This window comes from Ipomoea nil, unplaced genomic scaffold, assembly GCF_001879475.1.
Source record: "Ipomoea nil cultivar Tokyo-kokei standard unplaced genomic scaffold, Asagao_1.1 scaffold0188, whole genome shotgun sequence".
NCBI lineage: Eukaryota > Viridiplantae > Streptophyta > Magnoliopsida > Solanales > Convolvulaceae > Ipomoea > Ipomoea nil.
This window is the reverse complement of record NW_017616616.1, coordinates 1,227,621-1,253,354: the sequence shown is the minus strand read 5'-3', so window position 1 is coordinate 1,253,354 and position 25,734 is coordinate 1,227,621. Positions and strand designations below refer to the sequence as shown.

The 25,734-nt window shown below is 36.8% G+C and overlaps 6 protein-coding genes across 7 annotated transcripts; all 6 read left to right on the top strand.

Moving 5' to 3' along the window:
• Positions 1-1,394: 1,394 nt before the first annotated feature.
• LOC109181053 (ervatamin-B-like) lies at positions 1,395-2,812 on the top strand. The gene is made up of 2 exons (XM_019330814.1): positions 1,395-1,891; positions 2,077-2,812. The coding sequence occupies exons 1-2, from the start codon at positions 1,450-1,452 to the stop codon at positions 2,661-2,663; spliced, it is 1,029 nt and encodes a 342-aa protein (XP_019186359.1). The 5' UTR covers positions 1,395-1,449; the 3' UTR covers positions 2,664-2,812.
• A 669-nt stretch (positions 2,813-3,481) lies between these two features.
• LOC109186308 (uncharacterized mitochondrial protein AtMg00810-like) lies at positions 3,482-3,961 on the top strand. The gene has a single exon (XM_019336239.1). The coding sequence runs from the start codon at positions 3,482-3,484 to the stop codon at positions 3,959-3,961; it is 480 nt and encodes a 159-aa protein (XP_019191784.1).
• Positions 3,962-6,513: 2,552 nt separating this feature from the next.
• On the top strand, positions 6,514-8,618 carry LOC109181036 (ervatamin-B-like). Its single transcript, XM_019330792.1, has 2 exons — positions 6,514-6,996; positions 7,831-8,618. The coding sequence occupies exons 1-2, from the start codon at positions 6,543-6,545 to the stop codon at positions 8,412-8,414; spliced, it is 1,038 nt and encodes a 345-aa protein (XP_019186337.1). The 5' UTR covers positions 6,514-6,542; the 3' UTR covers positions 8,415-8,618.
• A 2,021-nt stretch (positions 8,619-10,639) lies between these two features.
• On the top strand, positions 10,640-12,653 carry LOC109181027 (senescence-specific cysteine protease SAG39-like). Its single transcript, XM_019330781.1, has 2 exons — positions 10,640-11,141; positions 11,892-12,653. The coding sequence occupies exons 1-2, from the start codon at positions 10,694-10,696 to the stop codon at positions 12,485-12,487; spliced, it is 1,044 nt and encodes a 347-aa protein (XP_019186326.1). The 5' UTR covers positions 10,640-10,693; the 3' UTR covers positions 12,488-12,653.
• Positions 12,654-18,412: 5,759 nt separating this feature from the next.
• On the top strand, positions 18,413-21,961 carry LOC109181017 (pentatricopeptide repeat-containing protein At3g53170). Its single transcript, XM_019330769.1, has 4 exons — positions 18,413-18,893; positions 19,913-21,008; positions 21,274-21,395; positions 21,569-21,961. Exons 1-3 carry the CDS (start codon positions 18,549-18,551, stop codon positions 21,309-21,311), a joined length of 1,479 nt encoding a protein of 492 aa, XP_019186314.1. The 5' UTR covers positions 18,413-18,548; the 3' UTR covers positions 21,312-21,395; positions 21,569-21,961.
• Positions 21,962-22,672: 711 nt separating this feature from the next.
• LOC109181082 lies at positions 22,673-25,412 on the top strand. Of its 2 annotated transcripts, XM_019330841.1 has the most exons (3): positions 22,673-22,886; positions 24,186-24,946; positions 25,107-25,412. In XM_019330841.1, the coding sequence occupies exon 2, from the start codon at positions 24,197-24,199 to the stop codon at positions 24,932-24,934; it is 738 nt and encodes a 245-aa protein (XP_019186386.1). In that variant the 5' UTR covers positions 22,673-22,886; positions 24,186-24,196; the 3' UTR covers positions 24,935-24,946; positions 25,107-25,412. The 2 variants fall into 2 exon arrangements, with proteins under 2 accessions (XP_019186386.1, XP_019186391.1); XM_019330846.1 differs by having other exon boundaries at positions 22,673-22,868; positions 24,186-25,412.
• Positions 25,413-25,734: the final 322 nt, after the last annotated feature.

Sequence of the window (25,734 nt, the reverse complement as noted above, 5' to 3'; positions counted from 1 at the left end):
GGCTTGTTGCCAAACACCTTGTGCTTAGATGACACATATGTAATTTCTCTTGAAAAAATGTTATAGGATCGAACTTGGTGGTGGGGTATTGACTCTTTGGATTGCAGTAGTTAGAGAAAGTATAGAACAATACTACCGTGTAATAGAGTCAATAGTATTTAAAAAAAAAAAAAAAAAAAAAAAAAAAAACTAATGTGACTTATCAAATTGAAATTCAGAACTAACACTTAAAAGTGAAATTAACTATTTTGTTCGCTAATCTCAATGGGAGGTTAAAGCATGACCATCATTGTGTTTTAGAGTGTGGGTGCATAAACCATATGTTTTCTCTCCTTTTTTTTTTTTTTTTTTTTCCGTACATTTTGTTTTCTTTTTTCTTTTTCCATTTCTTCTCCTACTCTCCCTCCTTGTTGGCCTACAATTTATTTTTTAAAAAATAAAATAAAATAAAAACCACCACTCTTGGGGCAAAATTTTAGCTGATGAGTCATTTTTAACGTTTTGAAAACAACGTCATTTTGAGTGTTTGCTAAGTTTAACATTTTGCTTTGAGTAGCGTTTTAAAATGACATTTTTTATTTTTGTAGCCCAACTCGCTTTTGAAAGTACTGAAACACAAAGAACCAATAACGCATCCACTGAGGCTTGAACTCATAAACTTCCAAATAGAAGTCCAACCCGGGTACCATTAGACCACATAGTCCTGGTCCCTGTGAGACCCCTTAGTATTGTCAGTAAAATTAATGATATAATGTGAAGTTCAAAATTAAAGGGGATTTGGCTTATTGTTTTTAAACGTTACTCTTATATATATTCAAATCTTGTTCTCCCAAAAAGGTTGAATTCCCAACCCTAAAGGTCCCCACATTCCGATCCGATAGAGCATTTGAGATGATGTAAATCACGGTAACTCGATGACTCAATAGACATGACCAAATGTCAATGCCCACACAAGGGACCTGTTCACTTTTAGCATAATCCCTGCACTGTTGCCACCAAGACACCAAGACTCGAACCTTGACATCTTCTCCCAAATACTGCTTACTTTATATTCAAATCTAATTAACATTTTGGGTGTTATTTCTATTTCCATTTTGATTATGATATTTCAATCAAACGTCTAAATGTGATTATAAAAATATTATCATAGTGTAGCATAATTTTCGTACTAAAGTAAATCAAATAGATTATTTTAGTCTAGAGAATAAAAACAAGAAACCATGATATATATATACTATGATAGTATATAACTGTGAAGCTAAGGACACCGTATACGGAACCACCAAACACCATGCATAACTTGCTGTGTAGTTGAGTGGTGAGGCGAATAACATATTCTTCATATTACTCATACTATGCTTGCTATAAATCCCTCCACTCACCTGCTTGGCCTCTTCACAATAAACCTTAATTACTTCAAATAGGAAGTAATAAGGAAACAACACAAAAATGGGTTCAAGAAAGTACACACACCTCATTGTTTTCGCAGCCATCATTCTGGTGTTGGAGATCTGGGCTTGTTGCGAAGCCACAGCACGGTGGCGCTTAGACGACGACGACGAAATGGTGAAGAGGTACGAGCAGTGGATAGTCGAGTATGGACGAGTTTATGCAAATGAGACGGAGAAGGTTAAGCGGTTCGATATATTCAAAGAAAATGTGAATTTTATCGACTCTTTTAATCAGGCCGGGAACGAAACTTTTACCGTGGGAATCAACGAGTTTGCAGATTTAACCAATGATGAATTTAAATCTTCAAGAATGGGGTACAAGAACCCACCCTATTATGAGAATACGCCATTTATGTACGAGAACGTGACCGAAATTCCAGCCGACATGGATTGGGTAAAAAAGGGAGCCGTGACTCCTGTCAAAAATCAGAAACAATGTGGTAATTAATTTTTTTTTTTTTAAATACTTTTAGACCCTTGATTATAATACCTTTTTCAAATTATATCCCTAACTATAGTCAAGTGTCACTCTCCTAAATGGGAGGTCATAGTTTCGAGATTTGACTTTTTATGTTTCAGGTTGAGAATCAGATACCACTTTGTAACAGAGTCTAAAAATTTGCAGGATGCTGTTGGGCATTTTCTGCTGTGGCTGCAATAGAGGGAATCAAACAGATTCGAGCAGGAATATTGTCATCTTTATCGGAGCAACAACTGTTAGACTGCGACATCATAAGCCTGGGCTGCCATGGCGGCTGGATCGGCGCCGGATTCCTCTACGTCCTCTTCAACGGCGGCATAACCACCGAATCCAATTACCCATACGCCATGAAGAAGGGATTCTGCCAACGAAGCAAGGCAGCCCAAATCGAGGCCAAAATCAAGGGGTTTCAGTGGGTTCCCAGATTCCGCGAGTCGGAGCTTATGAAGGCGGTGGCCAACCAGCCGGTGTCGGCGGCCATCGACGCTTCTGGAATGGCGTTTCAGTTCTATAAAGGAGGAATTTACGGCAAGGATAAGTGTACGACGACGGTGAACCATGCTATCACGGTGGTGGGATACGGGGAGTCCGACGGCCGGAAGTTCTGGCTGATAAAGAACTCGTGGGGGGAAGGGTGGGGAGAGAATGGATACTTAAAGTTGATTAAGGATTCCGGTGATGCCAAAGGAGCTTGTGGAATTGCCACCAAACCTTCTTTTCCAGTTGCATAGAACAAGATATATATGGGAGAAGAAGAAGAAGAAGATATATATGCTTATGATTATTACAAATTACTATAATTACTTGTATTATTTATCTATCTTGTTTAATTACGTAAAATTCGAAATCAAAGGAATAAAATATTTCAACTTAGTATATTTACCTCAAACTAAGAGATCAATATACAATTCTCACAGACAAGGCCGCAAACTTGTGGTTCCCAATGCAGTTATATATCAGGCTAACTTAGTTGGAGTTATCTTTTTTTTTTTTTTAATCTTTAATTAATTGAAAATGGACCACAACTAAGCCAGGTCAACCAGGTTACCCACAATTGACCGGTTCAAACTAAGAAACCAATAAACAATTTTAACAAAAAGTCAAATATGAAATCTTATGATTACCAAACTATGAGTTATATTATATTTGTCTACATAATATTGTGTGTGGTCGTGAATCGTGCTAAGTGTTTAACATTGTGTTTCGTTGAACCGTGATGAGTCTTGTGTGTTCTTCGGAACTATCTTTGGTTTACCCATTTGATAAGCATGCTAGTATTTAGTTTGACTTAGCTATCCTAAACTATAGGAGTAGATTACACTAGCTTAATCTCCTTAGCTATGAGGACGCAACTAATCCCGATCATGTCTGTCATCTTCAGCGGTCCCTATATGGGTTAAAACAGGCACCTCGGGCGTGGTTTAAGCGTCTACACGATTTCTTACTGTCTACAGGGTTCTGTGCCTCCAAGACTGACGTCTCACTCTTTCACTACACTGTTGGTGAGTCGCGTGTGTTTCTTCTCGTCTATGTGGACGATATCATTATGATGGGCAACAACGCTTCCCTAGTTGACACTCTTCTGCAGCACTTGTCAATAGCTTTCAAGATCAGAGACTTAGGGGCACCAAGTTTTTTCCTGGGTATTGAAACAATCAAAACTGGCGGCACTCTTCTTCTGTCACAACGGCGGTATATGAGGGACCTCTTGAAGCGAGCAGGCATGACAGAGTGTAAGCCACTAGCCACACCAGCTGCAGTTACTCAGGCAGTATCTCTAGCAACTCAACCCTTTGAGAATCCAACACAGTACCAGCGCCTAGTAGGTGCTTTGCAGTATTTAACCATCACGAGTATGGATCTCTCATATTCTGTGAATCGACTATATCAGTTTATACATGCACCGACTGATGAGCACTGGGGTCTCCTGAAGCGGGTCCTACGCTATGTTAAGGGGACTCTCGACCTCGGCCTTCGCCTGTCTCGTTCCGGGTCCGCGGATATCCATGCCTTCTCCGACTCCGACTAGGCCGACTGTCCGATTGACCGGAAATCTACCAGTGGCTATGCCGTGTTTATTGGGTCCAACCTTGTGTCTTGGGTCTCCCGCAAGCAACGGACGGTAGCTCGATCGTCAACGGAAGCCGTATACAAGGGGCTAGCCGATGTCTCTGCCGAGGTCACTTGGATTATCTCTCTGCTTCGCGAACTTGGGCTTCACTCCGGTCGCCCGGCTACTTTGTGGTGTGACAATCTCGGTGCTACTTATCTCTGCGCTAATCCAGTATTTCACGTCAGGACCAAGCATGTAGAGATCGACTATCATTTTGTTCTGGACAAGGTGGCGTCAGGTGATTTTTTGGTTAATTTTGTCTCGACCAAGGATCAGCTGGCCGATATCTTCACCAAACCCTTGCCCGCTGCACGCTTTGGGGCTCTACGTGACAAGCTCAATGTTGTCGCCCTCCAACCTTGTGCTTGAGGGGGTGTATGAGTTATATTATATTTGTGTACATAATATTGTGTGTGGTTAGTATTTAGTTTGACTTAGCTATCCTAAACTATAGGAGTATATTACGTTAGCTTAATCTCCTTAGCTATGTATTATTGGTTGTATTCTTTCAGATAATCCAATTACGTTAATTCTCTCACTCATCCAAACAACTGTATATAATCACACGCTCAAAAATCATACAATGAAGAAGAAAGAAGGAGAGAAGAAGAACATAATGCAGGAAAAACCATCATCCTTTCATTGATAACTTCTCTCATAAATATGTACAACTAATCAGTTTAACCATATCGGTCCGTACATGAACACAAATATAGGAAGAAGTGGATAATGACCATACTCATGCCTCCTTAAAAACCTGACTAGGAAAATCCTGTGGAAAAAATCTAGTCGAGGGAAAAAGAGTATATGACGTATTCCAATACATATGTTGTACGAGGTTGCCTCATTAAAAATCTTTGGCTAAGAAAACCCAGTGGGAGAAACTTAGCTAAGAGAAAAAGAGTACAACCATAAGCATTCTACGCATAATCTACAGGATAACCAATCACAAACCATCAGTGTATAATCTTCAGGATTTTGGGGTTCGTCTATTTAAGTATTTATATTCAACTTTCTCCTTTTTGATATTAATATTTCACACTCATGTTTTCAATAGCATTCTCTCATTCAGCTCTAGGAGGAAAGATTTTGTGCTTGTTGACAATTCAAACAAGATGCCTAAATTTAATATGTCTCATTTTGTTGAATTATTACCATCCAGAATGTTTAAATTCCATGATGTGTCATTAGACTTAATTGCCTTACTTGTTGATTGTAGGATGATGATTGGAGCGACTCGTGTCAAGCATCCCAAGAAAAAGTTCCATGAGCGTGATAAAATAGAAAGTGAGCTTGCTACTTTGTCTTTCATTGAAGATTTGGATTCGAGGACGAATCCTTTTCAAGAATGGGAGAATAATAGGAACCAGTACACATGGAATTCAGTAAGGGTAAATAGTGGGCTCATCACAAGGCCCATAACTACATCCTTAAAGCATCAATGGTGGAAGAAACAAGAAAGTCCAATAAAAATTCCATTCGATAGAGGAAAGTATTATAAGTGGTCCATTTCAAGTGATGTCACAGATCGAAGACAATGTTTAGAAGATTCGAGGTCGAATCATTTTTCAAGAAGGGGAGGATGATGCGACCCAACATAATGAAGATCCATTAAGAGTACAAATTGAGCCAATCACAAGATCCAAGGCCCAAATTAGCTTTATTATTTGTGATCATCATTATTTTAAATTGTTTGAAATTAAAGAGAAAACACTAGTTTGTATTTAGAAAAGATTCCTTAAATTCCTTTCTAGATGTGTTGCACTAGTTGCCTCGTTTAAAAAAAACCTTTAATTAAGAAAATTATATCAAAACTCAACCAAAGAAGAAAAAAAAAAGTGTACAATTTTGGGTTTTCAAGACCCAATCTTCATGATTGAAATCCGTTTTAATGAGTATTGCTCTATAAATTTATGAGAAATAAAATAAAATAAAAAGTCATTAAATTAAGAATTAATTCTACCAGAGGTCCATTGTCGTTGGTGTCAATTCCAAATTTAGTCTCAGACTATCACTTTTGTCATTTAACATCCTAGACTATTATTTTTTTTGGACATTTTTAGTCTTTCTAATGACCTTTCCTATTTTTAGTAAGGACATTTTTGTCTCTTCATATTTTTCTTTTAAAGTTTGTTATTTTTCAGGTTTCAACCGGTTTAATTTATTTAGGATTTTAGTTAACTTCTCATTTTTAGTAACCAAAATTTTTAAGACAAAGAATCTCTAGTAGAATTAACTCTTAAATTAATCATGGAGGTACAATTATGCACTTGAATTGTTTATAAGTCAGCTGAAATCCAACAACTTGAAGATTGATTCACTTTATAAAGATGAAAACCAGAAAGCAGCCAGCGTGTACGGAAGCAGCAAACATCATCAGTAACATGCATATCTTGCCGGCTTATCCAAGTTGAAAACCATAAAATTGGTCTCATCCTCTTAGTCGTATATATGATGCATATTGTTACAAATCTCGGCACTAACTCTTTAAGGATAAATGAACAAATTAATAAAAAGAATGGCTCCTAGATTGAACAACAAGAATACCATTGTTGTTGTAGCTGTTCTAGTGCTGGAGATTTGGGCTTGCTACGAGGCCAGGCGCTTAGACGGCGACGAGGAGATGATGAAAACATACGAGCAGTGGATAGTTGAATATGGACGAGTGTATGCAAATCAAACAGAAAAGATGAAACGATTCAGTATATTCAAAGACAATGTGGAGTATATTAACTCTTTTAATCAAGCCGGAAACCAGAGTTTCACCTTAGGAATCAACCAATTCACCGATTTAACTATTGACGAATTTCAATCAAGAATAGCATGCTTGATGCCGGACGATCAGCCGGCCGGGACAACTCCATTTATGTACCAGAACGTGAGCGCTCCCCCCGCCATGGACTGGGTGAAAAGTGGCGCTGTTACAGGCGTCAAGAATCAAGCCAATTGTGGTAAGTGTACTGTGATGAGTATATATATGTACTATACAAATGTGAATATACACGGTTACACTTTGTAAAAATCTGTTTAGTATCACATTTTTTTTTAGTATAAGTATTACATTCTCACCTTGACTCAATCTGTCTCACGATGAGACGGTTTCACAGAAGTTTTTGTCAAACATATAATTTTATTATCAACTATCAAATATGACCATGTGTTGCTTGACCAATATTTTTGTATTTGCCCCGGTTTAAGCATAGTGGTCCGTCGCATGTCACGACCAAGTTTTAGCGTAATGGTTCGTAGAGTAGCATGTTACGATTCACGACTGAAGGTAACAGTGTTCGTAGGGTGTGTGAATTGGATCCTTTGTGCATGCATAAAAATTAGGGTCCAGGTGGGCTGATTGCGCGATTTGTGGCCCCTTTTTTTGTTTACATGGCCATGGTTAGGCGGGTTGACGGGCTAAACAGGCCAGTCCATCAGCCCGTTTATTTATTTATTTTTTTAAAAAAATTTATATGCTCAAAATTTTGCCCGCCCCAAATCGTCCTTCGTCAAATACAGACTATGTGAGGACCTCTAGGTGCGGGGGAACTCAAAATGTCGGCACCCGATTCAAACTAGTTTACACAAGGGACTGTACCTTTGCTGAAATTAACTCAAAAAAATATTGTATCCCGATCGCTGACTCCTTGTGATTCTTTTGTTGACTAAGGTTAGCATATAATAAGGTTGATTCGTTGCGCGTATCTCTAATAGTGGTTGCAGATTTTGCTAAATGAGAATGCTTATATTAATTAACTTTGTTGTTGGGTGGTAAAATATTAAAAATGGTGCAGGAAGCTGTTGGGCATTTTCCGCGGTGGCGGCAATGGAGGGGATCACCAAGATATCCACCAAAAAACTAATTTCTTTATCGGAACAACAACTGGTGGACTGCGACAAAGGCAGCGGCGGCTGCAACGGCGGATACATGAATTCCGCATTCAAATATGTCGCCGGCAACAAAGGCATAACTACCGAAGCCAGTTACCCATACACGGCAAAGCGAGGCGCCTGCGACCCGAAAAAGGCATCCGCAAGTGCAGCTAAGATCGGCGGATTCCAAGCCGTCCCGCCCAAAAGCGAGGCGGACCTTATGAAAGCGGTGGCGAAGCAGCCGGTGTCTGTGGCGGTTAACGCCGGCGAAAAGCTATTTATGATGTACAAAAGTGGAGTTTTGACCTCAGGGTGTACGACCAAAGTTAACCACGGCGTGACCGCCGTTGGGTACGGCGCGATGGGCGGGAAAAAGTTTTGGCTCATAAAGAACTCGTGGGGACCAAGTTGGGGAGACAAGGGATATATAAGGTTGGAAAAGGATATTGCTGCTAAGGAAGGACTTTGTGGCATTGCCCTAGGAGCTTCTTACCCAACTGTATGACATTAAAGTCACCCCAATAAAATAAGGCAATCACAACATGCATGATGACTTATAGGAAATCATCATTAAACATTGTAAATCAAATTAAGTGTGCTTAACAATCATCATCATAATCCCATCTGCACAACTATTAATTAGCCTTTTATCAGGTCATTTTAGAACTTTTGATGTTATCTTCCTAATAATATATACACTTTGAATCAATGATCCATATTTGAATGTTTTAATTAAATTCAAAATATATGTATTCAATGTAATCAAAAGTTATGTAATATTTTAAGTCAAATTATTAAATTTTTATTCAACAAATCACATATATATAATTTAACTAGTACGTACAGTCTAGCTGATCAAATTAAACAACAATCCACCACATAAAAAAATGATAAAGTATATTCCACAGATGGACTTACCATGGACGGATGTTATTAAATGGTTAATGTCCACTTACTTATCAGGACGGATGTTGTAAAATGGTTAATGTCCACCTACTTATCAGGTTTAAGTAGATGTGATAACCAGATAGCCAAAGAACCTTAGAGTTAAGTCTGATTGACTTACAGTGACTTACACCAGTCACCAGACGTTATGCCATGGAACCGTGTTCACCATTCATGGTGAACACGGTTCCAACGGTGTTAGTGTACCGTTATCTTTTTTTTTTTTCTTTTAATTAATTACGTGACTGCCTACACATTCACTTTGGAACCATGCCTACACATTCACTTTGGAACCATGAGATTATGAATTTTCTGTTATGAGATTATGAATTTTCAGTTATGAGATTATGAATTTTCTGTTATGCGATTATGAATTTTCTGTTATGAGATTATGAATTTTCATTACATTCATAATTTCGGAGTTTCGGACATTCATAAATTATGAATTCATGCATGCACATTCACTTTGGAACCATGCCTACATATTCCCGTCCGAAATCACGGACATTCATAAATTATGAATCCATGCCTGCACATTCACTTTGGAACCATGCCTACACATTCACTTTGGAACCATGAGATTATGAATTTTCTGTTATAAGATTATGAATTTTCTGTTATGCGATTATGAATTTTCTGTTATGCGATTATGAATTTTCTGTTATGAGATTATGAATTTTCATAAAATTCATAATCTCATAACAGAAAATTCATAATTTGATCAGTAACGCGCCGTTAACTCCACATCCGCGATTTTTTTTTTTTTGCCTAAAAACGACGTCGTTTTGACTTGTGTTCACCATTCTCGGTGAACACGATTCCACGGCATAATTTGCGCACCAGTCACAAAATGGGTGACAAACATAGTACAGCGTTGAGATCCAACACTTTTTTAATAGATCAATATGTCATATATGGTTGAGCTGAATATTCCATATATGTGTGTGAGAGAGAGAGAGAGAATGGAGCTTTGTTGGTCTATTGGGCCGTTCATTTAGGCACAAAGTTGAATTGAGCCTGGAGGGGTTAAAGAATCAAGAAGCGTTATGTTGTGCAACCGTCACCATGCATGGTGCACACGGTTGCAAAAACGACGTCGTTTTGACTAAAAACACGCGTTTGATTTTATTAAAAAAAACAGTTTCCATTCATTCTGGATATATAGTTCATTCATTATGGATATATAGTTCATTCATTCTGAATATATATTTCATTCATTCTGGATATATAGTTCAAATTATGCACAACATAACACCGTTAACGACAATCGAAATTGATTTTTTTTTTAAAAAGTCAGACGCGCGTTTTTAATTAAAACGATGCCGTTTTTGCAACCGTGTGCACAATACATGGTGCACACGGTTGCACGGCATAATTTGCGAAGAATCAATGGACAACTATACGTGCCCGCCAAAAACACAACTTCAAATTCTAGCAAAAAAAATTTATTATAGTAGCAAATCATAACCATTATTGATATTGTTTTCAAAAAAACCATTATTGATATTATATAACCTATGAGATGACTTTCTCTTGGATTATTTAACATATATTAAAATACTTTGAGTGACATGCATACCTTGAAAGAAATTAACTTGAACATATACATAATTAGAAAAGACATCCCAATTAATGAACTTGTAAAAAGAGTATAATTCCAAGAAGCTAGCCTCAGCTCTCAAGACACAATAAACGAGAAACCATAACCGTATAGCTGAAGGGTATACGGAACCAAACTCCATGCATGCATAACTTGCCGGAAAACATATACTTCAAATACCTCACCATCCATAATCCTCCATTCAAATCCACTCACCATTTCTTCAACAAGAAACAAAAATGGTGTCAAGATTGATCAAAAATCTTATCGTTTTTGCAGCTATTCTGGCTTGCTGCAGCAAAGCTGCCAAGTCGATGCAGGGCTTAAACGAGGATGACGATGATGTGATGGAGAAGAGACACGAGGACTGGATGGCTCGATATGGACGGGTGTATGCAGACGAGACCGAGAAGGCAAAACGGTTTAGTATATTTAAAGAGAATGTAAAGGCTATTGAATCTTTCAATCAAGCTGGAGATCGGCCTTACACATTGGGGATCAACGAGTTTGCGGATTTAACTAATGATGAATTTGTGTCCACCAAAAATGGATATAAGAGGCCGGTCTCTCCCCGGAACCCCTGGAGGAGCATGCCCTTTAGGTACGAGAATGTGACCGACATCCCCTCCGCCGTGGACTGGAGAAAAGAGGGAGCTGTCACTCCAGTCAAGAATCAAGGCGTTTGTGGTAATCTATGACAATTTAATTTTCACTTAATTAATGATATGTTCTGTAACATATTCATGAATCTTTTGAGACCCACACCTTGATAAGTTACTTGATAAGATAATAGAGGGTAAATCATGTGATTTAGCACCTTATTATTAGGTAAAAAGACCAATGCTCAATGCTCACAAGGAGTCCTTCACATTGCTGTGACGGTCAATAAATTATATTACAGATCATAAGGATAAATGTTCATTTTTAATATATATTGAATGTTCATTTCATGTGTACTAAAGGTTCATTGTTTTGTATATCAAATAATGAACATTCAGTACACACAAAATGAATATTATATTCAATATATAAAAAATAAGTTTTATGTCAGTATCTCACATTGTAAGGTGGAGCATCCATGGTCATCATTGGTATTTCCACCTTGCTATTACCAGATTCAAACCTGCTCACTGGTGCAAAAATCGGCCTAAGCGGGCGCCTAGGCGCTAGTTGGCTCCTAGGCCAAGGCAAATTACCCCTTAGGCAAGCGGCGGCCTAGGCACCCACCATGTTAATTTGTATATATAATATGACATACACCCATACATCATGCATTGTTTTTTTTTTTTTTATATATATAAAAGCCGCCTAGGCTCTAGGCACTACTTTACGGCGTGACTAGTGCCTAGCACCTAGTGCAACCATATCCTATTTGTATACTCTCCATAATCCACCTGTCCGTGCAAACAAATAAATAAATAATATCTATATATGTAGGATGCTGCTGGGCATTTTCTGCGGTGGCGGCCGTGGAGGGAATCGTGAAGATATCAGGAGGCGAATTAGTCTCATTGTCGGAGCAAGAGCTGGTGGACTGCGACAAGGGGGGAGGAGACCTAGGCTGCCACGGCGGAAGAATGGACGACGCATTCAAGTACATCATCAAGCACAACGGCCTCACCACCGAATCCGGCTACCCCTACGGCGGACAAGACCTCGGCCGCTGCAACCTTACCACCGCATCCTTCCGCGCCGCCAAGATCGCCGGCTACGAGGATGTCCCGATGAACAGCGAGGCGGCGCTTCTCCAGGCCGCAGCCCACCAGCCGGTATCGGTGGCCATTGACGCCCGCGGACTGCAACTGCAGTTCTACGCAGGGGGAGTGTTTACCGAAAGGTGTGGGACGGAGTTGAACCACGGCGTGACGGTGGTCGGATATGGAACCGGCGAGCGTGGGATAAAGTATTGGCTGTTGAAGAACTCGTGGGGTGAAAAATGGGGAGAAGATGGGTACTTTAGGTTGCAGAGGGATATTGATGCTAAGGAAGGGCGTTGTGGGATTGCCTTGGACCCTTCTTACCCAACTCTTTAAACAATGTGGGAATTGAAACATAGTATAACCTACCTACATATAATACAATGTTGTTTTATTATGTATTTTATTAAAAAAAATAAGCATCTCACATAAAATCTCTTAAGATTATGAGTATGTTTTTTTAGTAGTGATTCTGTTACAATGAAATATCTGTTCATAATTACTTTCTCAACCTACTTAAGCATAAAGAGTCTATACGTAACGCACAAACTTTATTTTTCATGGGATGTGATGGGGTATGGACCCAACGGGCTTAGGGCCCAAGAAGGGAAAAGGATCAAGCCCAAAGAAGGAGAGGCCCAAAGATAAACCCAGGTCAAAACGAGTTGGAGGTCAGTGCGAGCGCGAAGTCAGGGCGAGTAGGAGATCGGCTTAAAAGTAGGGCAATTTATATCCTACACCACGGCACGCGTTGCACTATGCGCCCAGATGCAAAACAACGTCGTTTTAATTATTTTTTTTTTTAAATTTCCCGCCCCAGTGAATGGCAGTAGTTTTTTCTTTAAAAAAAAAACCCGCTGTTCAAGAATGTACATAATGTTATACTAGAATACACATAATGTTATACATGAATGTACATAATTATATAACAAAATATACATACTCTTTTTAAAAGATAATACACATAATTTAACATAATACATAATAAGCATAAACTTTTAACATAATACACATCAACTCTTAACATAATACACACAAATTTTCTGATTCGGATGTACATAATTGTATAAAAAGAATGTACATAATTGTATAAAAAATACACATAACTGTATGAACCAATACACATAACATTGTGAACAAATACACATAACATTGTAAACAAATACACATAATCTCAACAACTTCCTACCGCGCCTGTCGTTTTGGGAGGCGCGCGGCGCACAGTGCTATGTGCGACGTGGTGTAGGATATAACGATTGCCTAAAAGTAGTCATTAGCATTTACAAGACCTATTAAAAGGCCCAATTAAAAGGCCCAGTCAAGCAAACCGTTAAGAGACCCAGTAACGACAACCCAACGACATTAGAATTAATAAAGGCCCATTATGGCCCTTAAATTTAAAGGCTTTTAATTTCCCAGGGAGGATCCCTATAAAAGGGTCTCCTCAAAAGCTGTGAAGGGAGGGGGCAAGTGGACCCGAGTTCATAACGGCGTTGCTTTAAGGGAAAACGCGGTCTTTCAGTTAAAAAAATAATTTTGTTTCGGCGTTATTCGTTTGTGGCATTATGAAAGTACAATTATGGAATTATGAATATACCATTGGGAGAATACATACAGACTTACACAGTTACCAGTTTACCCATTTTCCTACTTCTATTTTCGAAAGGTGAATCCACCCAACCAAGATTGTGTCCTGGGCCCAAAAACCCTAAAACCAACCGGATGTTTCAACATATATAAAGATATAAACATTAAGATAATCGTTCATATCTATAAAGAACATAATAAGGTAGTTGATCAGGAGCCGCTAGCCCTTTCACAAGCTTCTTCCCCAAAAAAAAGTTTAGGTGTTTTTAACACATAAACATGTCTCTATCTTGTTGATTAAAAAAAAAAAAACAAACAAACAAATTAAATGTTCAATTAAGGTTTTTTTTTTTTTTTCTTATCTTTTCAAAGAAACCAGAGACAAACATCAAATGATGATAATGAAACAATACAGAGACATCAAATGACATGAAAAATCCATTACTACAAAAATAACGTCAATTTTTAAAAACTCATTCAAAAGTGTACACATAGGTCGCCTCGGTTTTGGTAATTAGGTACAAACACACTAACCGTATAAAAGAATGAAATCTCTTGTGTCAATTTCAACATCATCCTTGGGGACCGTCCATGACCCCTCCCGATACGGCGGCGCCTCGACGACGGCAGAGCCTCCTCCCGGAACATCATTGGAATGGTGGTTTATGCGGCGGCTTCCGTCCTCGTTATGCTTCGCCGGCGGGTGATAGTACATCCGAGAAGTTTGAGGACAGTGAGCATTGAATCTGGAAGCAATTCGGGCTCCTAAATCCAAAAAAAATCTTCCCATTTTGGATCTCCCGCCCCTATGTATCCTCTTGTAAAAGCAAGAGGAATAAGACGGGAGAGAGAGAGAGAGCGCAGAGAGAAGAGAGAAAATTAAAGTGAGAGATCGAGGGTTAGGTTTTATGGGGCAATACAATATATATATAATGGCAGAACGGTTTCCTTTTGGTGTTTGTGAGGTTGCCATAGAAATACCACACGTTGACTAAATGGTTGAGAATTTTACAGCAAAGACCCCTACGCCACTTGGTGTGAACGGTTTCAATTTTGTAAATGATATTTATTGATATTTACAACAAAGAAGGAAAAGAAGTTAAAATATGACCAAAAGAAGGGGACCTAATTAAAGCACTCATTAATTCAAAAAATCCATTCTATAGATTATGCATATATTGCAATTTGCAAAGCATGTAATATATATTATATATAGAAATACTTTATTGTCACAACTGTCATGTCAGATTGTCAGGGTGTAGAGGAGTCTGGAGTGGACGATTCCATCTTTTGTCACAAGAAATACTTTATGCATTATAAACCATAATACTTTATGGTTTATAATGCCTAGAGAAATAGAGTTTTATAATATATACTCTATTTATCTTATTTTATCTGTCATACTTACTATTCATTCGTGAACTCAAATTTTTCTTCTTTGTTTATTTTTTTTATTTTTTATTTACTTTAAATTTGATTTGTTGATGTTTGATAAATTAGTTGTTAATTGTTAGCTGATTATATGCAAAATGACTTTTTCAAAAAGTTAATTAAAAAAATTACTTTGATTAGCTTTTTTGAATTTTAGCATTCTAAAACAATAAAATATTACAAAAAAGTTAATTAATCAAATACTTATATTGATTGTTTAACCAAATTAAATAACTAATAATAGTCCAATAAACCAAAATTGACTGATAAGTCAAGTATATTACCAAACATGACCATAATCCTAAAACATCATATCATAAAGTAATGATACATATAGCCCTATTTCTTAATTAGGGAAAAAAAAAAAAGTCTCTCGCAATTATTGTTATTTTGTTTTTCAATAAAATCATATGATAAAATTTTTATACCTAAAATACTTTCCAATATCATATCATATCATACGAGGGCTGACGTCAGCAGAATCAATCCCGTGCCAGCACCATCTATATCCGCCGCACTCACATCCCCAACGGCGCCGGCCGCTCCCGGAAACACCACCATCATCATCCTGCAGGTGGCGGTAGTAGTTTTGGAAGGCAAACGCACGGCGGTGATCAACATCGCCGTCGTTTCGGAAGGCAAACGCACGGCGGTGATCAACATCGCGGTCGTTTTGGAAGGCAAAAGCACGGCGGCGGCGATCATAGTCGCGGTGGTGGTTCCGCTCGTGCTTAACAGGAGGGTGGTAATACATCCTAGAGGTCTGTGGGCAGTGGGAATTGAAGCGCGCCACCATTCTTACTCCGGCGTCCAACAGCGCCACGTATTTCCCCATGGCCGGCTTTCCCAGCTCCGATCTCGATCTCTGAAACAATCTTCTAGTCTATCTACCTAAATAAAGGAGAAATAAAGAATTTGTTAGAGCATGATGTCGATGTCCCAAAAGTCAGAGCCCATGGAAGGTGGGAGACGATGGCTTTTGGTTGAAGAAAAAGAAAACCCAACATTATATATATACATCCATATGACTATATATATATATATATATATATATATATATATATATATATATATATACACACACACACAAACCACTAATACTAGGTTTTGGGTTATGCTTCCTTGACAAAGCAATCCTAGATTCCTAAACAAGTCGCTAAAGTTTTGGGGGTGTTTAGTTGGGAGGAATGAATTAGGAAAGAAAGAAATTATAATTCCGTAAGAAAAGAATAAGGTAGGAATTATGTAGGAATTCAAATTACATTATTTGGTATGGATAAATAGAATTATTGAGGATGAAAAGGAAAAAGTGATATAAAAATTAAAATATTCTTGTGTAATAATAATAATAATAATAATAATAATAATAATAATAATAATAATAATAATAATAATAATAATAATAATCACCGCTGATACTTTTGTCATTTCTTATATTTTCCCGTGTTTCTCACAAGCATTGAATTGGAATTCTACTCCTATGAACTGCAATTCAACAAAAGGATATAATTGTAATTCCCTTAAACTAAATTAAACAACCTAATTGATGCCTAGCTTCATTGAATTACAATTCAATTACAGCTCAATTATATCCAACCAAACGTCCTGTTAATTCATAGTTTATAAAGATTGTTGGGAAAAAAAAATTATGTGTGTGGGAATGCGGATCAAGTTTTCAACCAATTATTATACCATGGATCATTCACATTGTAAAGTGAACCATTAACATAATATTCATTTTTAATAAATTGAAAGTTTATTTTTTAAAAAAAATTTCATTTTTAGTATGCAAAATTGTATTTCAGGTTTAGCATTTAAAAATGAACATTTATCAATAATTTATATTGTAATATAGATCATGATCTATAATATAATTTGACATTTTCAACTAGGTTGATTTTTTATTTAACTATGATATCTCTTGCATGGGACTCAATTCAATTAGGTTGATTAGAACTCTTGACATTTTAAAAATTACTGTACTAAACGTACACTAAACAGATGCTCACCAGTTCTAATTTTATTACAATTGTTTAATGATCCGCTTACCAATTGCTTTAAACTGTTTAGATTAAACTATAATTCTTTATAATGATAATCACATTGATAACCAAGGATTGTTACATTGCGAATTTAGCAATTTATTGGCCTTTTCTTAATTTTAAAGGGTCAAAAGTTTATCTTATAGGCTAATTTAGATTGAATTATCTCGTATTTATTTGTCGGTTATGGACTTCACTTATAATGTATATCTGAATAACAATAGTAGACTTTTCCTTTCAAAAAAACAATAGTAGACTTTTGCATAAATTAAATAATTTAGCAATTTAGGGTAAAGTAGATGTTGGCCTTTGGACCCACGAAAATAAATATGAACTGCAAATTGCAAATAATGCCCCTTTATTTTAATTAATGCAAATTGGAAATTGGAAATTGGAATAATTCCTATGGCAATTGCCAACAATTGAGTATTCACCATTGACCCATACCAACTTGAGATCCAAATTACCATGCACACCACATACTATATTTTAATTTTGAAAAGTATTACTTTCATTTTCGTACTACTGGCTCTATTATAATGCAGCATCTGTCAAAATTATTTTCTCAACCTATCGAAGATTATTATTCGAACCCACAATCTCCTATATGAGAGAGCAACTTGGTGCCACTAGACCACATGATTCTTGGTTACTTTCATTTCCTTAATTATGATATAGATTTAATTTTTAAAATTATTTTGTAGTGTACATACATTTTATTCTCCAAATTTTAAAAATTTTGATTCCTAAACTTGTTGACGAAATTCCCAAATAAATACACCACTTCAATAAAAATATAAACACAAATATATTAAATAATTTCTTTTTGAGTACTATTGACTCTATTACAGGTAATATCTGCCGATACTACATTATAATAAAACCAGTACTAGTGTCACCATAATCATCTCCATTGAGGCTCAAACCCACCACCTCCCACGTAAAAGAGCAATTTGGTACCAGTAGACCACAAGGTCCTTGGTACCAACACACATGTTTTACTCTGCTTTATCTTTACTTCAATTCTCTATTTTTTTTTTTAAATCAGTTTATTTATGTTTTATAAATTTTCAAACGTGTTTTCTATATATATGTTAAAAATTCTTTAAAAATAAAGAAATTTTTTCGGTCTGTAAAACACTCCGAGTCTGACTAACAAATGAATGAATGTGAATCATATTTTGGGCTTAATGGGCCTAGCAGTTCAAAGATCATATCTACTGGGCTTCCAGATTGAATAAATGCGCTCAGGAATGGGCTTAGCATTGTGAGGCCCAAATATATGTGATAACCCCCGACGGCTGACGCAAATCACTCTGCTTCCAACTCTCGCAACAATGGAGCTCCACATCCATCATCTATGCTCCTCCTCATCATACTCCTTCCTCATTTCACCCCTCACCCATTCGAAGAAATTCCCCAGAGAGCTGAAAATTCATAAAACCATACAATTCTTTAGAGTCTGTGCAGCAAAGTCAATCCCGGACTCGGAGAACGCTTCTTCACTAGACCTGCAAAAATGCTCGAAGAAGGAACTCTCTCGGATTCTCCGAACCGAGGCGGCCATCAATGCTATTGAGAGGAAAGCAAACTCTAGCAAGTACAATAACCTCTGGCCCAAGCCTGTCTTGGAGGCTCTCGATGATGCTATCAAGGGAAACCGTTGGGAGTCTGCTCTTAAGGTTACTCAACTTTTACTATTCACCTTTTATAATGAATTTTCTGTTCAACTTCCTATTTTTCTGCCATGGTAATTCACAGCTTTTAGAAATTTTGGGGGTTTTCTTTCTCGTGGGAATAAAGGGCCATAGATGAATAATAGAATCTTGGTGAACAGCTAAAAAGGTAGACCTAAACGATACCGTTTAAGTAGCATAATCAATTGCCATTTGCACTATAACAATCATGATGATGCAATGTAATGTTTATGTACATGAGGGGTGTTTGGTAAATAGTTGTTAGCTTATTAGATTAGTGGATTTGACTAATTTATAGCATTAGCTGATTGCAAAAAAGTGATTGGTAAATTAACTGTTAGGTCTGATTATATGCAAAATGACTTTCTCCAAAAGTTGATTGACTTTTTGAAATTTTACATTTTGGAACAATAAGTTGTTACAAAAAGTTAATTAATAAAACACTCATATTAATTGCAGTGGTCAAATAAGCCAAAATTGGCTAATAAGCTAACTATGTTACAAAATAGGGCCTAAGATTTTGTTCTCACCAACATTATGAACTTATTGCAAGGTGAATGGAAATATATATAATATATCTGCAGTTTAGTGTTTATGTACGTTAAGGCTTAGATTTATACTCATATAGAATAGATATTACGAACATAGTACATGATGAATTATTTTGTTTTCATGAATATTATGAACTTATTACAAGGTGAATGGAAATATATATAATATATCTGCAGTTTAGTGTTTATGTATGTTAACTTGTTAAGGTTTGGATTTATTATCGTATAGAATAAATATTATGAACATAGTACAGCCGGTACAAGATTGAATGATATTAAACACGATCTTTTTGTAGTGTTGTATAAGATTTATTTGTTAAGTAAACAGGAATTTATAACCATATACTCGACAGAACCTATTTCATTGTTTTCATCAAAGTTTACTTGTCTACAGTCTACTAGATTTACATTCACTTATATGAGTATTAAAGAAATTGAACCTGCTAGTTGTAGATTTTCAGGCTTCTTCGTAAGCAACACTGGTATGAGCCAAGATCCCGGACATATGCAAGGCTTTTGGTAATGCTTGGCAAGTGCAGGCAGCCAAACCAAGCTAGCTTACTTTTTGATCTCATGCGATCTGATGGGCTTCAACCAACGCTGGATGTTTACACTGCGCTTGCAAGTGCATACGGTCTTAGTGGCCTACTTGATGAGGCATGGCATACGATTCATGATATGAAGTCGATCTCTGATTGCAAACCTGATGTGTATACTTACTCAATCCTTATCAAATGCTGCATGAAATTCCAACGTTATGATATGATTGAGCACATTTTAGCTGAGATGTCGTATTTGGGAATTGAATGCAGTACCGTGACTTACAATACTATAATTGATGGATATGGAAAAGCTAATCTTTTTGAACAAATGGAAAACTCCTTGATGGAGATGATTGAGAGTGGCATGAGCCTTCCCGATGTTTTCACTTTGAATTCAGTTATTGGAGCCTATGGCAAATCTGGAAACATTGAGAAAATGGAGAAGTGGTTCGATGAGTTCCAGCTTATGGGGATAAAGCCAGATGTCATGACATTTAATATACTAATTAAGTCATATGGAAAAGCAAAAATGTATGCAAAAATGGGTTCGGTACTTGATTACATGGGGAAACGGTTCTATTCCCCAACAACGGTTACCTATAATACAATCATTGAGACATTTGGAAAAGCGGGAAATATTGATAAGATGGAAGAGTTTTTCTTGAAAATGAAACATCAAGGAATGAAGCCTAATTCAATCACTTATTGCTCTCTGATTAGTGCTTATAGTAGAGCTGGAATTCTAGAAAAGGTTGATTCGATTTTGAGGCAAGTAGAAAACTCAGATGTGGTTCTAGATACTACATTTTTTAATTGTGCCATTCATGCTTATGGCCAAGCTGGTGATATAGAGAGGATGGTTGAGTTGTTCTTCAAAATGAAGGACAGACAATGTAGACCCGATAATATCACCTATGCTACCATGATAAAGGCATACAGTGCACAGGGGATGATTGAAGCCGCTGAAGATCTACAGAGTAGAATGATCAGTGGTAATGACTTTCCAGGTACTCATATGAATGCCTTGCAGTTTGCAGACAATTATAATTATTTATTTTTTTTTTGTGCATTTTCTCCTCGCATGAAATACTTCTATCTAGCTGTGCAAGAGGGTGAAGTAAATAAATAGTAGCTGTATTTAGTAATATCTAACGGCTTTCTATATTGTATAAACCAGTTTTTCAGACGTTTAATGAAATTCAGATCGACTTTTAATTTGTTTTTGTGACTACTTGATATCTGATATCAATTTTGTGATTTTTTAAACTCTAGAAACAAAGTTAATTGGATCACCGACACCCCTTGATTAGTTGGTGTGGGAGAGAGGACCTTCTTCGACGTTTTGTACTGGAAAGTTTGAAGTTCTTTACGTGTGAAGTGACAATTGCCAGCTTGTAAGTATTGCAGCTTGCTTTCTATTTCTAATCACCTTGTTTGATCTAAATATTACATCCTGAAAGGTTTTATGCACTTTCGTATATTAACATGTAATTTCTGACTAATTGATTTGTAATCTCCAACTAATGTACTTGCAGTATGAATGCTGTCCTTGCCTATCTTTCTGCAGGCTTCTTGTGGGTGTCTTGTTAAGCGGCTGGACGAAAGTACAGAACCCAATATATATAATTGAACTTATACGGCCCCCTTTTTTGATGAATCTGAATGAATCCCGCAATGATGATGAACACATACAATCGACAACTTGGAGGCTATCAGAATCCGGGATCCTCAATCGTCTGCCCCATGTGTAGTATATAGAAGACCTCTACACCTCATAGCTACTTACTGGACTCTGCTTGGGCATATATACTGGAATGTGAAACTGGGAGATTGGACAATTAGTCCACTTGGGATTGATTCAAAGACTGATGGGAGGCACAAACCAAGAGTCCTGCTTCCCCATTAGATATCTTTTGCCTAAATGTCTTGTTTCTTGTATAGGTTATAACATTGAAAGAATGTATACCTTCGTATAGTGGTTGCGAATTTCTCTCGTCACTTGAAAAAGATAGCAACAATCCTTGATTTGCGTAACGTCATGTCTGTTAAATCAGCCGTAACGTGTTGAATATGTAATTTTAGATTTTAGATTTAATTGTACATTTTTGCTAGTCAAAAGAATTTTTATAAACAAATTTTGAGACCAATTGCATTATTTATTTGAAGGGAAAATTGTAATTTATGTTCCTCACAAATATGTTAATTATCAATGTCATTCTTGTATTATTAGTGGGGTAAATGTTGCCCCTTAAGTTTCAAAAAGTGACATATATTACCCTTTCTTTGAATTATTAGTGGTATAAATGTGGTTACTCGACGTTTTCCCTCTTTAAAGATCATGTTTTTTTTTCTCAATTTTTCTTTCTTTGTTTGTTCTCCTTCTGTTGACAACAATATTTCTCCTTCTCTTTCCTATTAGGAGATGGACAATATATGTCACGTTTTGAAAATTGATGAGCAATATTTACATCACTAATAATTCAAGAGTCACAGACATATTGATAATTGATAATTGACATATTTGTGAGAAGTATAAATTATAATTTTTTTCTATTTGATTTAAGGGCTTATTTATTACAGAAGTATTTTTTTTAAAAATTGGTTATTTTAATTAAAATGAGAAAAAAAAAAAAATGGAGCCCAAAAAGGAAGACAATACGTAGTCCAAAGACTAAAGTGCCAAAGCCCAAACCCTCAGAAGTCAGAACTCGCGCTCTCATTTTCAATTTCTCACTGCCTAAACCCTCGCGAGTGAAGTCACGCCATCTCTCTCGCTCTCACAGAGTCGCGGGCTCTCTCTCATTCTCACTGCGGCGAACTAGAGAATCAGGCAGGCAGGCAGGGTGGTGAATCGGCGATAACCTCCGGGATCTCTGCCGTCTCCGGTATGTCATGGCCTTCTACTACTGTGTTGAAAGGAGAAATATGGAGATTTAAATGTTTAATTAACTATTTTTACTACAATTTTCTAACATGTATGCACTACTCTCTCAGTCTCTTTCGGAGTCTGTGGTCGTTGATTATACACTTATACAGAGTTCTAGCCGTTTAGCATATAAAATGCGATAAAATGTTATAGTTAGTTTTGAGATTTGTGAATGCTGCTTAGGCCGTCTCTGTTGTTGTTTCCCCTTTGAAAGTTAAACGATCTACCAGTACTGTTAGTGGTCCATGGAGGATTTGAGGCTGATCAATAGTTATTTCTGAAATGGAGTCTTGTTATGTTTCATGTTTATTTTATTATATACCATTGTTGTGAAGGAATAATGTAAAGCAGTAGGAGACGCCTAGAAGTGATATAATGTGTGAAAATATTGGTTCTCTTTCTGTTAGGTTTGAAGTTTTTTTTTTTTTATTTATTTTTTTCTGAATTACAGGATACTAGATTGCTAATCCATTGATCCAAAGATAGATTATCTGTAACTTTTTCATATAGCTATTTGATTTTTTTTAATTCTCTTTCTATTGATTTGAATATGACACTTCCCTTTCCTTCATGTTTATTCACCAAAAACATCACTAATTTGTAGATGTCATCATTATAATCACAAATTCCTCACTTCTATTAAATTAATCTTACGTAATACTTAATAGAGTTTACTTATTGTGGTTTTGATACTAAAATTTGATCTCTTCAATAAAATATATTGGATTTTGGAGGGTCAATGAACTATCAAAGTAGAGATTAGAGATGGATGGATGCCTTGTTATCTTGAAGATGAGATGTGTAAATCTGAGCATACATTGTTTTTGAAGTTGGCATGTATATCAGTACTAGAACATGTGTCACATGACACTTGAATGCTGGAATGTCTTGTTTCTAGTATAGGGTATAAAATTGAAAGAATGTTCAATTGGCATCATTAATTAATGAGGTTATTAGGGAAAGATGTATAAGCTCGAAAACTAGCTGATGCTATCATCTGTTAATTTTGAAAAGAATTAATACCGTTTTGTGATCAATGCTACTCTTTTTTCTTTCTTTCTTTTTCTTTTTTTTTTTTGAAAACTGACCAGTCTGACCTAAACTGATTGATGCGCATGTCTAGTTTGATGAAAGGAGAGTAGCTTTTTTGGTCATGGTTGAATGCAAAATTAAGTATATTTTGGCTTTGCTGCATATATGTTCTATTTGTGGGCTTATGTTTATTTACTTCGTTCATTTTCTCATTTGCACCCTACAGAGTCTAACAACATGATTCGAAGAATAACCCAAATCAACCATCTGAACCCTTCGATTCCTGCATCTCTCGAAACTTTAAGCCACCAATTTGTACAACGATGCTTAGTGAGTGGAACAGCAAAGGGCAAGGGCAAATTGAAGGATGGTCAGACCTTGAAGAGATCCAAAATTTCTACCAAAAAGGGCTCAGAAACTACACAGAAAGAGGCTCCAAGAAGAAAAAGTGAGTTGGATGAAATGCTTGAAGAATGCTTGACCTCAACATCACCTCGCCGGTTCTTGAAGCCAAAAGAGATGGAACGTGAAGCAGAGAGAGAGAAGATGGGCCTAACTTCCAAAGCCCGCGAAGATGAGAAAAAGAAATTGAAGAAAATGGGGAAGGAGTTTGACTCTCCTTGGATGATTGGGACTCCAAGTTTGGACTTGATCTCTTTGGGGTTAGTTGATGCCGATAAGATACCAAAGTACGAGCTGACGGTAGAGGATGGGCGAAGGCTAGCCAAGGAGTACAGTAAGGTGCTGATGAGGAAGCATAGGGCAAGGCAGGCTGCAGAGTCCTCGCTGTTGAGGTTGAAGAAAGAGGCTATCGAGGCACTGCCGGATAATCTAAAAGCTGCAGCTTTGGTTCCTGATTTATCCCCATTCCCAGTAAACCGGTTTATGGCAACCTTGACACCTCCAATCGAAGGATATATCGAGAAGGTTCAGGAAGCAGCAAGGAGGAGCTCTGGAAAGGAGAAGCTCCGATAAACAAGCTTCAAGGTTAGGTGTTTATGCTGTTTTCTGCAATAATCCTTTGTTCAGTTCATTAAAGACATACGCACTGGGAAACAGCACTACTTTCTGTTAATCCTCAAGACAACAAAATTGCATCTTTTGTAGCTTTTCGCTAATTTTGTTTTGATAATGGGTGTAACAAAAGAAGTCAGGGTCGACTGGGGAAGTCTTTATCTGCACAGATTGCAACCTTCTCTTCTCAAGGGTTCCATATACTGATTGCACCAGATGAACCTCTAGATGTTATAAGGGGCTCTCCATCAAGGCTAAATGATAATGCGGTAACAGAACTCTTTTTGTATAATCAGATTCCTGTCGGGTTTGGTTGTAGTTGCTGCTAATTCTATTACAGAATTTAGGAGAAAAGACAAATGACTTTTCATAGAATGAGAATGATGCCTAGGTGGCAATTATTATTTTTAGAAAGGAAAAATGAATTTTAGCCCCTCAATTGTGCTGTTTTTGTCAATGTCATTGCAAGATATACACTCTTAACCTTGCAAAAAAGAAAAGTGTGATTTTTACCCCTCAAACAACGGAACAGTTAAATCTTTAATGACATTTGGTTCATCTTGTCATGTATAATTATTTAATTAGCATGTGTTTTTAGTCAAAATTACTTATGAATGAATTCTTTTAGTAAAAATGACTTTAAAAAAACATTTTTTTTTTCTTTTGGTCAAGCCATGAGGTGTCTTGAGCGGTCCTTAATTGTAGGAGACACCTTTAAGCTCCATACCACTCTAGATTGGTTTTTTCATACGAGAGAGGGT